Source organism: Chrysemys picta, chromosome 6, assembly GCF_011386835.1.
Source record: "Chrysemys picta bellii isolate R12L10 chromosome 6, ASM1138683v2, whole genome shotgun sequence".
Classification (NCBI taxonomy): Eukaryota; Metazoa; Chordata; order Testudines; family Emydidae; genus Chrysemys; species Chrysemys picta.
This window is the reverse complement of record NC_088796.1, coordinates 122,012,302-122,023,610: the sequence shown is the minus strand read 5'-3', so window position 1 is coordinate 122,023,610 and position 11,309 is coordinate 122,012,302. Positions and strand designations below refer to the sequence as shown.

Genomic DNA, 11,309 nt, shown 5'->3' with positions numbered 1-11,309 from the left:
TGACCAATGAGTTGCTTTGTAGGAAATGCCTTTTCCCCTTCAGTCATCTTAACAAAAACAACAGGTATTAATGGAGCCCTGATATTATAGATTCATAGGTTCCAAGGCAGAAGGGACTGTTGTGATCATCTAGTCTGATCTCCTGTGCAGCACAGGCCAGAGACCTGCCCCACAATAATTCCCAGCACAGAGCTTTTAGAAACACATCCCACCTTGATTTAAAAATGGTCTGTGATGGAGAATCCACCGTGACCCTTTGGTTAATTGTTCCAATGCCTAATTACCGTCAGTATTAAAAATGTATGCCTTATTTCCAATCTGAATTTGTCTAGCTTCAACTTCCAGCCATTGGATGGTGTTATACCTTTGACTGCTAGATTTGAAGAGCCTATTCTGAAATATTTGTTCCCTGTGTAGGTACGTCCAAACTGGATCAAGTCATCCCTTGGCCTTCTCTTTGTTAAGATAAATAAATTGCCCTCTTTGCGTTTATCACTATAAGGCAGGTTTTCTAATCATTCTCTGGCTCTTCTCAGACCCCTCCTCAATTTATTAACATCCTTCTTGAATTGTGGACACCAGAACTGGACATAGCATTCCAGCAGTGCCAAATAGAGAAAAAATAAGCTCTCTACTCCTACTCAAGATTCCCCTGTTTATGCAACCCAGGATCACATGAGCTCTTTTTGCCATAACATCACACTGGGAGCTCATGTTCAGTTGATTATCCCCCAAATCTTTTTCAGAGTCACTGTTTCACCCAGGATGGCCTACATTCTTTGTTCCTAGGCATATACATTTAGCCATGTTAAAATGCATATTGTTTGCTAGTACCAAGTGACCTGTCCTCTTGATTAGTTACCACTTCCCCAATTTTTTTGTCATGTGCAAATTTTATCAGTGATGATTTTATTTTATTTTTCTTCCAGGTCATTGATAAAAGTGTTAAAATAATATAGGGCCAAGAACTGATCCCCATGGGACCCCACTAGAAATACATCAACTCCATGGTGATTCCCTGTTTACAATTACATTCTGAGACCTATCAGTTAGCCAGTTTTAAATCATATGCCATCAGCTGGCTCATTTGAACAGGGATATTAAAATAAATGAGATTTCTCTGGCGTGCGGGCAGCAGGGCTCTCAGGGGAATAGTGAGAGCCATAATTTTAGATGTTTTATCAGCGTGATTGGCTGAGAAGTACAACCACTGAGTGAGACAATGCCTCTCAGGGAATGCTTAGGGCTCATAATTCCTGCCCAGAAGAGCTGACCACTTCATCACAGCAGGACTTGGCTCCTAGAGGGCAGCGTAGCTAAAAGATGGCACTTGGACAAAGTAATCAGCCCATTTCAGGTCTCCCAAGCTCCCATAGGAGGCCCCAGAATATGCTTCCTAGAGGCTGTAGCCCCATTCCACACTAGGGTGCTGACCCTGTTGTTCAGTGCAATTGGGCATTTTGTGTGGTTGTTTGCTTCACTGTCTATTTTGGGAAAGGCTGGCATGTTTTCCTTGGTCCAGGACCAGCCAAGTTGCCTCCTTACTTAATTTCTGGCTATCCTCATGGATTCCATTTATAATTGTAGCCTATATTTTCACTAGCCTCAGCTTGTCTAGGAATACTCTTAAATGTGTTCTACTCCTTGGCAGGTTGGCTACATTCTGGTACTGCAGTTGCTGTGACAATTTTCCCTTTGGTTAAAATTGAGAGTTACACAAGTGCCTTGTGTCACATGGGCCAGGAAGCACCTATGCAGACTTCCTGAGGAGAAACATCTGCATAGCACATAAAAGGGTCTTATTTTCTTGTACATGTGGTGTCTTTTCCATTTTCTCACAGGTGAGTGGTGGGAACAGGAGAGACATTTTCACAAAATGTTATGTAAGTGTTTCACTAGTTAATTGCATGGGATTTTGCAAGCCACAACTTGGGGTTAATTGAATTTTTTTTTTTCAGTCAGAACTGAATTTCAATGAAACCCTGGCAATTGAACCAGGGCTGCTTAAGTACAAGGTGCTACATCTTGAGCTAAAGAAGGCCATAGCATATATTCACAAGTGGTTTATACAAAGAGAGGCCTGACTGATTTGTTGTTGTGTTTTGAAGCCCAGGAAGTTCTAGAAACACTGCAACCTTAATAGCATTCTTTTTCAGATTACAAGAATTCTTCATGTGGAACCACACTGACCACAGCAAAGACACCAAATATTTGAGCTAGGGAAATACTGTATGTAGCTTTGGTTAGAGTGACAATTGTGTGGGGGTGGGGGGAAGAGAAGGAAGAAGAGTTCCCTTAAATTCCTTTGGGTCATTTCTCAAGTGTCTTTTCTACCTGTGTTAACATACTGGGCTAAGTTCTGCTTCTTTGAAATCTATGCAGGCAGGTTGAGTGCAGTAGAAACCAAAGGGAGGACCTAGTTATCTGAGCATTGTCTTCAAGCTGGTCTAGTTCCCAGGTAGGTGGTGAGGGTTACGGGTGAGACTACAGTCACCTTTCAGGGGAGCATTTTACACCAGTACTTGTAGCAAGGAGGATGCTTTAGCATCATCCTGCCTGAGACCAAGTTCCACCAACCCTGCCCGACTAGAAACACTTATCAGTGCCAAACTAGCTTCTCTCATGAAGGCTTTAAGCATCTCCTTTGTTAGAGCATAAAGCCAATGAGAGGGTGAGTGGCAGGATTCAGGGAAGGCAACATAGGACTGGTCAGGCTAAGAAATGGGGAAGGTAAGGCAGAGTGGCAAGCCCCAGAAATCTGAGTGATCCCGGGCAGAGCATCATTCCCATAGCCAGGGTCTGAACAATACTCCAGACCTGTATTGTCTTCAGAGGGGTGGAACGGCAGAACAGCATCCATGGGAGACCTTTTCCTGGCATTGTTAGCCCTCAGATCCTGTCCTAGGGAGTTGGGAAGGCCCAGGACAGCAAGTCAGCAAAGGAACCGAAGTCAGGCTGCCCTACTCAGAGAGAGCTGGTCTCCAGAACCTGGCTCAGTCAGAGGGTACATTTGAGGTGGGATAGCAAGACAGGGAGCCATGTGGAGAGATCTGCAGATGAACACAAGGACGAGAGACCTTTGTTGAAAGCAGCTCGTGTTTATTGTAGAAGAGGCTAGTTGTGTTAACATACAGAAGTGTTTAGTCACCAGCAGAGAGACCTTTTATATCCACCAGCCCATATGCAGTTCCATTAACAAGGCTTGTTACAGTTACCTTAGAGAAACCCAGCACAGGAATGAGAGGTGGGAGGAACACCCATAATAACTGAACTAGCAGCACTGGTTAAACGCTGTTTGGAGGAAGGCAAGGTGGAGCCCTCATACTGGACAAATGATCCCTTAGAACCTCTAGGTGGACTGGAGTCAGCCCCTGTAGCCAGCATGTGCTCAACACCACAGGATTCCTATGTAGTGGGGTTCCCATCTCTGACCCACCCTTCTCCAGCCTGGAAGTTGGACCTACTGAGCTGGTTCTCCCATCCTGCAAACCCATCAACAGCTGTTAGAAGCCAAGTCACCATGAGTCACAGCTGGAAGCCCTCAGAAGGCATAAGGCCCATTTAATAGGTGGGTATTCTAGACAGTTGGGACTCATGAGAAGTTATCCTGTCATTCACTAACTAGTGAGGAGGTGAGAAAGCCAAGGTATTAGAATAGCAGACCCAGTGCAGCTAGGATCATCAAGGTGATGAGATTTGCCTCCATTCCATGAGAGTTGCTGCAACAACTGAAGAGTGCAACATGCTGTTCACCACAAACATCTGCAGCATGGGGGCGGAGGAGGCATGGGTATGAAACCGTCAGACTGTGACCTTCTCCTCTGCTGGTTCCCCCACTGGCTCTGTGGAGTCTCCAGCAGGAACAAAGGGTCCCACAATCCACGTGAGGGGAGCATTCTGCACCACATATTCCAGCAGCTCATCCAGGGACTCCTGGGCTTTGGTCACCTTCTCCCGGGTCTGGGTCAGGATACCCTCAGACAGCTCCTGGAAGGACTGGACATTGGAGAAGGAAGTCTGGAGCTCTCCCATGTTCTCATAGGCTTGCTGAACCTTCTCCTGGAGAGCGGCAGGGAGACCCTGGATGTTGGGCAGGAGGCTATGGCAGGCAGTCTGCACCTGCAGGATGAGGTTATGGGAAGTGGCTAGAGCCTGGGACGCCATCTCCTGGAGAGAGAGAGGAGGGAGTGATTAGATGCATGTGAAGCTCACTCCTGTCAGGATGTGACATACAGCATTGTCACACTGCATCTTAGCAAGAGGACAAGGATACTGTGACACTCTGCACCCCACATTCACCATAGTAATATGATTATGTGGCATTTTGTACAAAGTATGCCTTGTAAGGTATCACTCTGAAAGTCTCAATCTGTTGAACATTAATATCTCAGACTGTATATGCTATGTATGTGTTACTGGAAGAGGTTGTGAAGTTGAAGACACCCACAAGCAGCCTTTGAGGTACAACAATGAAGAAGCTATAGAGGGCTGATAGGCCATCAGCCAAGACAATGGCCCATGGAAGAGCTTAGCCTTCCTGGGAATGTTTCAGCTAGCCTATGAGTAATGGCTGCTATTACTCAGCAAGGCATGCAAGGGCATGTGACCAGACCACATGACACCGAACTCCATTTTGGTACCTGTATTTTTCCCCACAAACTGGGCTGGCAACTTGGTGGGAACCCTTTGTTCCAAGCTATGTGGAGAGACATTCTTGGCCTTGCTCCCCACACAAGAGGGCTTCTGGAAATCCCTGAGAGGCAGATTGGAGGAAGTGCTGGTCCCAGGCTAAAGGGATTTCTAGCCTACATATGGAAACTTGGTGGACTGCTCATATAAACCAGGGTGAGAAATTACTAATTCAAACCATATCTAGTATATATTAGGCTTAGTTTGTGTTTGTTTATTTGCTAAGTAATCTGCTTGCTAGACTTTAAGCAATTATAAGTGATATCTTTCTGTAGTTAAACTTGTTTTATCTTAACAGTGTATCTTAAAGTGAAGTGTTTGGGAATCCTATCTTCCCCACATCAAGGGGGGAAGCAAACAGATCCCTGTGCAGCATAAGATGGTATAATTCTAGGTTTTTGCTCTAGTAGGGGTGCACAGCAGGGGAGCTGGGAAATTGGCTGGGGGGGCCTCCTGTTTGTCCATGAGTGGCTTAGGTAAAGCACTCAGGTAACTCAGTTGGGTGTGTGGAGCCACCTGCTGTTGTGGTGGGTGATTCACAGCCAGCCTCTCCAAGGCCTGTTATCAGCAGAGCAACATGAAAGGCCAACCCAGCTGAGTGTTGGGGGGGGGAGGGGGGGGGGGAGGAGGAAGATCAGTGGTTCCAACGGCTCCTAGATCACACCCCAGGAGTACAACCCATCAGATACCTCTGGCTGTGGTGAGCTGTCATCATTGCCTCCCAGCTGGCCCTTGTGCCACTCTAGCCACATCTGCTGCAGCTTCTCCTGCCCATCATGAACCTTCTGACTCACGGCCTGCTTGGCATGTTCCATCTAGAGGACACAAGGGTTCAGTCATTGTGCAGGACAGCAGAGAACAAGAGCTACTCCCAGTATTGCTCCCAGTGTCTTGTGTACAGGGGAGCAGCAGAAGCTGAGTGAAGCAGACAGTGCCACACCTGTGATACCACTAGGCTAGAGACCCTCCACCTGGAAGGGAGCTGTTGACTTCTGCAGCCACCAAAGACCAGTGTCACCTGCATCTATGGGAGTGGTGTACCGTACCATGCACCCAGCACTACATGGCACTCAGCTGGGCTTTGAATTCTAGTTGTGTGCAGACACTACATGACCCCCACCTGCTCATACAATCATTCAGGGACATGCAGAGCTTGGCAAGCCCCAGTCTGAGCTTCAGTGATTAGAGCAGCTACAGGGGAAAGCACAATAAGACAAAAGGCCCTACCAGGTCGATGGTTTGCTGGAGCTGGGAGAGGGCCTCCAGGGTGTGCTGCCTGGCTTGTCTCATCTTGCCCAGGGCGTGCTGGTAGGCTCGCTGGCGGAGTTTGGTAGACAGGGAGCCCAGACGCACAAAGTAACTCTTCTGCTCTCCAGACCCCTCCATAGGGGTTGCCAGCTCAGCTGGAATATAGCAAGGGAGAAATGGCCAGTTGTGATGAGACCTGAACTACAGAGTCAGACCCCAGTGTGTGGAATCCTGTTCCAGGCTATGGAGGCCTAGCTACAGGCACTGATGTGTCAAACACAAGGTGAGGATCACTAAAATCAATGATTAGGCAGAGACATGGACACCAGTACATGGACATTCATTCCCAGCCCTGCCTCCTGGATGAGACTGGAGATTCCCCTCCACCCACCAATACCATATTTTATGTAAAGAAAGGATCTATGGTAAACTGTTTCCAGCTGCCAACATTTGCTGCAGGATGTCCACTAGCTGCCACCTACTGGGCAGAAAATAAGTCAGATTCTCGAGTTGCAAGAGACAGCAGGCCCATGTGATCAAGGTGGGTTGCATGGCCCTTGTTACCCCACAGAGCGTGAGGGAGCAGAGGAGTAGGATACAGAGGTTAACAAAGCCCCATTCTGCTATTGGGTCATGGAGAGCCAGCACCAGTATTCTCACCGAGCTCCTCCTCTGTCATGGGGAGGTAGTGGTCCATCAATTGCTCAGATTTCCCTAGCACTGTGTTCATGCTGCTGGTCACTGCAGATTTGGTCATCTCCATGCTCTCCTGGACAGCCTCTCTGGCCACACCCACCATGCTGGTCACTGCATCTTTTGCCTCACCAGCCATGCTGCAGACTGCATCCCTGGCCCCTGCCACTGCAGCACGCATGCTGTCTTGGGCATCTGAAGCCACCTAGAGGCGGGTGTCAAAGGAGAGGTCATGGCACTCTTACACTAGAGCTAAGAGATGGATTTGGGGGGGGTGGGTGGGAGGGAAGAAGAGAAGGGAAGCATAGCAAGGGAAGCCTGGAAGTGCGGCGGGATCTCTCCCTCCAAGTGGTTAATGCTCATCTGTGGAAGCTTTCTAACATACTAACCAGCATTCACCCCCCATTGAGCTGACTGTGGCCTCCTTGTGGAGGTGTTACAGCTGTGGGAAGCGCCAGACAGAACCTGGATTTCAAGAAAGTGTTTGTTGCTACTTAGCAGCATCAATGGAGTGGATATGGCAGTAATTGTGATCTGCCCAAAAACCATAATGCGTGTTGTGTTTTTTGTAACCAAGATGAAGGGTTCTTACCTTCTGCACAGTCTGTTGCAGCACCGGCAGCTTCCCCTCCAGGGTGTCTAGTCCCTTACAGGCATATTCATTTGCTGCTGCAACTAGAAGAGGATCAGAGTGGTTTCCCCTCAACTCCTTCCTATGTGCTCAATCACAGCAAGCATTTGGGCAGGGGGACCCCCTGCCCCAATGTCCCTTTGTTGTAAATAGCCTCCCATGTGTCGTGTGGGGCTCAGGAAAAGGTTATGCAACTTGGCCAACAAAGTCACATGAGAACCAGGATTAGAACTCAGGTCCTGGCTGCCAGTTCTGGGTTCAGAGCACTAGCCCCAAGATCCCTCAGGAGAGGAAGACAGCCCCCTGAAGCAACCAGAACCTCTTGGAGATTAATGTTCTGTTGCACTCTAGCTCATCAGGGATTTCAATAGGCTCCTGCAAGCATCACTCCAGCATTTTGTAGACTGGTTAGTGCCCCATTGGCTTTATGGCCATGGAGAGATCAGGGTTGGATGCCTGACACTGCTCGCTCTCAGCTGGCTTCTCAGTCCTAGGACAGGGGGAAACCATGCCCTGCCCCACAGCAATCCCTGCAGAGCAGCGCTAGTCCCCATGGAGAATTACCTGCCCAGTGTCTTGTCCCAGGACCTGTGTCCAGCTTCAAGGATACCAGGAAAGGGGCACTGTCTACAAACACTCATTTGCCAGGACATTAGAGTGAACTGAGACAGAATCTGTCAGGTACCCACCCCAGGCTGTTCCTACACGAGTGTTCCTGTCTCCCCTCCCTTACTCACTCTGTGACTCCAGCTGGTCCAGGATGGGCTGTGCCCCGGTGACGGCAGCAGAGGTGATGGCCCTCACCCCAGTCTCTGCCACATCACAGACAGCTTTCATGGCTGGGTGGGTCTCTTTGGTGGCTGCGTAGCTGTCAGAGGCCATCTCACAGGCAGATCTGATCAAGGGCAGGTCAGCCACCCTGCCCACTACAGTCTGAGGGAGGGAACGGAGTCAGTTGGGGAACATCCACTGTCTGGACCGAATGACGCCTCAGTCGGTTACCCTCTTGGAATTGTTAACTGTGTACCCAGCTAGCCACAGAGCTGGGTGCTGAAGGGTTCAGTGCTCCCCCATCCCAGGCCATTTCTGCTCCCTCACACCATAACCCCAGCTGGCTCAACAAGAATAGCTAGCAACATCCCTAGAATGATCCTTGCTTTCTTCTGCACATGTACAGCATGGCAGAGCTCTGCTCCCAGCAGCATAGGGATCTATTATATCCTGGCTGGGATGCCATAGCTAAGCGCTAACCCCATCATTGCTGCTACCAGGATTAATACAGCTAGTTCTGGGCTTCCTTTCACAAGAACTAGTTGATGGAAAGAGTCCTGCCTGAGAAGGGCCCCTGCACGAATCCCATTGTGCTCCAGGGTGGTCATCTGCAATCAGTGCAGCAGTGACTAGTGCTGGGCTGCTACCTAGAACTGTTCTAGGTAGCACTTGCCAGAGCCAGTTTGGAAGAAAAGCAAACAAAAACCTTCTCTGCAAACCAGAGAGTGCCACACAGTTAAAAATCAGAAACTCCAAGATGTTTTGAAACAAAATTTGGGAAATTGACCTTTTCAGTTATAGCAACTACAAGAGCGACAAGAACATCGATTTCACTTAGCTGCTCTGTGGAGTGGGAGCCTCCAAGATCTCAGAGACCCTGCTCCAGACAGGCTGCCCAGGACTCTGCTGGGCTCCCCCTCAGAGACTGGCAGGTTTCCACGGGAAGCCTGCCTGCATTTCATCAAAAGTTTTGTTGACTCCGCAATAGATTTGCTAAAACATTTCACTCCAGCAAAATCAGCATTTTCTGCCACAATGAAGTTCTGTCAGAAGGCCAGCGGGACACCGGCTTCCCAGCATGGGCCTACCTGTTGCTCCTGTCCCTGGGGCTCAGGGCAGACAGCCTGGATTTCAGTCACGTTACCAGACATGCAGAAGGGAGTTGTCACTGCAAGAACCAGGAGGAACCATTAAGGGATCAGCAGGCCTCAGGCTTCCAGCTGCGCCAGATTGCAGCCTCACACTCATTTCTAACAGCTGCTGTAGTCCCTTGGCCAGTCAGTGCCTACCATAGTAGGGCACCCATGGGCTTCCCCAGGAAGGAAAGCCACACTGCAGGACCAGGTAATGCAGGAGTGCCGGAAAGCTGTGACCCTTTGCAGCTCTCTTTTCTGGCTTGTCCTAGCTACACTGATGGCTGGGACCAAGGAAACCTGTTCCAGGCCCTGGAGACCTCGGTGAGTAGGATACAGGGCCAGGCAAATTCCTCCTGCCAGCAGGAGTCGGAGCCATGACAAGGAGCTGCAGCTAGGCTGCAGGGTCGGGGCAGTAACTGCACTAAGGAAGGAGTCAGCTTCTCCCTCTCCCCCATGCACTCCACCCACCAGGAGCCGAGCCCCAGCAGAGCGGTAGGAAGGGGCTGGCAGTGCCCCTGCAGCAACACAGGTTAGACTGAGAGGAGAGGAGAACAAAACAGCCCTGGGTGTTTCTAATGTCTGGCCCCTCTCCCTTCCCACAAGCAGGCCAACCGCCTCTGAGCGCCACCTCCTTGGACATGGGGGTGGGGCGGGAGAGGAGATGTCTACTGCACCCCAACCATGGACACACCCCAGGCCAGGCTGGATTCTCTTTGACAAGCACAGTGCCCCAGATGGATGGAGAGTTAGCATCAGGGTGTGCAAGGAGATGAGCTCCAGCAGCCCCCAGAACAGCAGCACTGTGTGGCTGTGGCCAGCCAGGGCCAAACTGCACAGGAGGCCTAGCTGGGCAGACAGGCTCCCAAGAGAAGACATTCCCCCTGGAGGGAGCAGAGCTCTTCCTTCCTGAGACAGGCTCTTGGCTGTTCCTTATCATGAGTTCAGTGGGAGCTTAGAACAGCAGCCATGGTCAGGAGTGATTTTGTTCTCTTTAACAGATAGTCTCTGTGCCCCATCCCCCCTTCCCTTTCTGCCAATAGTAATCCAGATCAGAGCTAGACACACATGCAAGTGCTGCCTATTGAAGTGGAGAGTGGGCCAGTCATCTAACATCACGACTTCCCACACTAACAGTGCTCAAGAACTGAAAGGGGTTCAAACTCTCCAGCTCTCGCAATTGAAAGCCAAACACGGCAAGGCAAGCACAGCTTTAAGGTCCATTCCAATGACAGACAAGCTCAAACAAAACAATCCCCCCAGAACTCAACACTTCAGACCCTGGAGCCCCAAAAACCACAGTGTAACTCCAGCTCTCAGCCCATCTCTCACCAAGCCTGCACTCTGAAGCTCCCTCAGCAATACACAAACCAGCCCCTGCACAGCTTTTATAGCCCAGTGATGCTATCAGCAGAGGGCAGGGGCCACTTGACAGACAGCTCAGCAAAGCAATCAGGAAGGTGCGCTCTCTACCCTGACCACTGAGGTCTGGAAGGGGGTGGAGCCTGGAAAATAGCAGTGTTACGATTGACATGGGGGTTGTTTGCCTAGATAGAGTCCCAGCTCTTCCAGATGGGAGCCTTGACCACTGCAATGATATATGAGACCTGGGAAACTGTTTCCATGGCTCTGAGTTCTCGGTTCATGTAGAGGGTGGTGGGATGCCTGTGGAGTGTTGAGTAGGGTTACCATTCGTCCGGATTTACCCGGACATGTCCTCCTTTTTGTGCTAAAAATAGCGTCCGGGGGGAATTTGTAAAGCACTCAAAATGTCCGGGATTTCCCCCCTCCCCCAGCAGAGCAGAGCGAGCGAGCGGCTGGGAGGGCTGCAGGGAAGTCCCGGGTTGGACTCAGGAGCAGCTGTAGAGGAGCCGGATCCGCCCTGCATTCTGAGCAAGTGTATCAGCCCAAAGTGCAGCCCTCCCCTTTTGCAACTGGGAGCGGTTTCTGCCATGCAGCGTAGCAAAACGGGAGCGAGAGCACTTTGTGCTGATACAAGGGCAGCTCTCCCCTGCAGCCCGGTCCGGCAGCACTGTGCAGGGCCAGGGACCGGGTTTTGTTGTGCTGGGGAGCACAGCCACGTGTCGGGCTCGCACAGAGCCCAACACCCTGTTCTGAGCAGCAGGGGAAGGGGGCCAGGGGGC

The 11,309-nt window shown here is 50.2% G+C and overlaps 1 protein-coding gene across 1 annotated transcript; it reads right to left on the bottom strand.

The window, feature by feature from the left end:
* Window positions 1–3,078: 3,078 nt before the first annotated feature.
* On the bottom strand, window positions 3,079–10,714 carry LOC101939601 (perilipin-3-like). Its single transcript, XM_024100196.3, has 8 exons — window positions 10,498–10,714; window positions 9,121–9,200; window positions 7,999–8,194; window positions 7,223–7,305; window positions 6,598–6,835; window positions 5,917–6,092; window positions 5,379–5,504; window positions 3,079–4,167 (listed from the first exon to the last, which is right to left on the bottom strand). Exons 1-8 carry the CDS (start codon window positions 10,697–10,699, stop codon window positions 3,802–3,804), a joined length of 1,467 nt encoding a protein of 488 aa, XP_023955964.3. The 5' UTR covers window positions 10,700–10,714; the 3' UTR covers window positions 3,079–3,801.
* Between the last annotated feature and the right edge of the window lie 595 nt (window positions 10,715–11,309).

What these genes read in the sequence shown, in the direction of transcription:
- LOC101939601 (XM_024100196.3), bottom strand. Translation starts at nt 10,699, where the DNA reads ATGTCAATCGTAACACTGCTATTTTCCAGGCTCCACCCCCTTCCAGAC. An exon ending in AGCTTCAGAGTGCAGGCTTG is followed by an intron (nt 9,201 to 10,497) that starts GTGAGAGATGGG and finishes TGGTTCTTGCAG; the next exon opens with TGACAACTCCCTTCTGCATG. An exon ending in TGCAACAGACTGTGCAGAAG is followed by an intron (nt 6,836 to 7,222) that starts GTAAGAACCCTT and finishes ACCCGCCTCTAG; the next exon opens with GTGGCTTCAGATGCCCAAGA.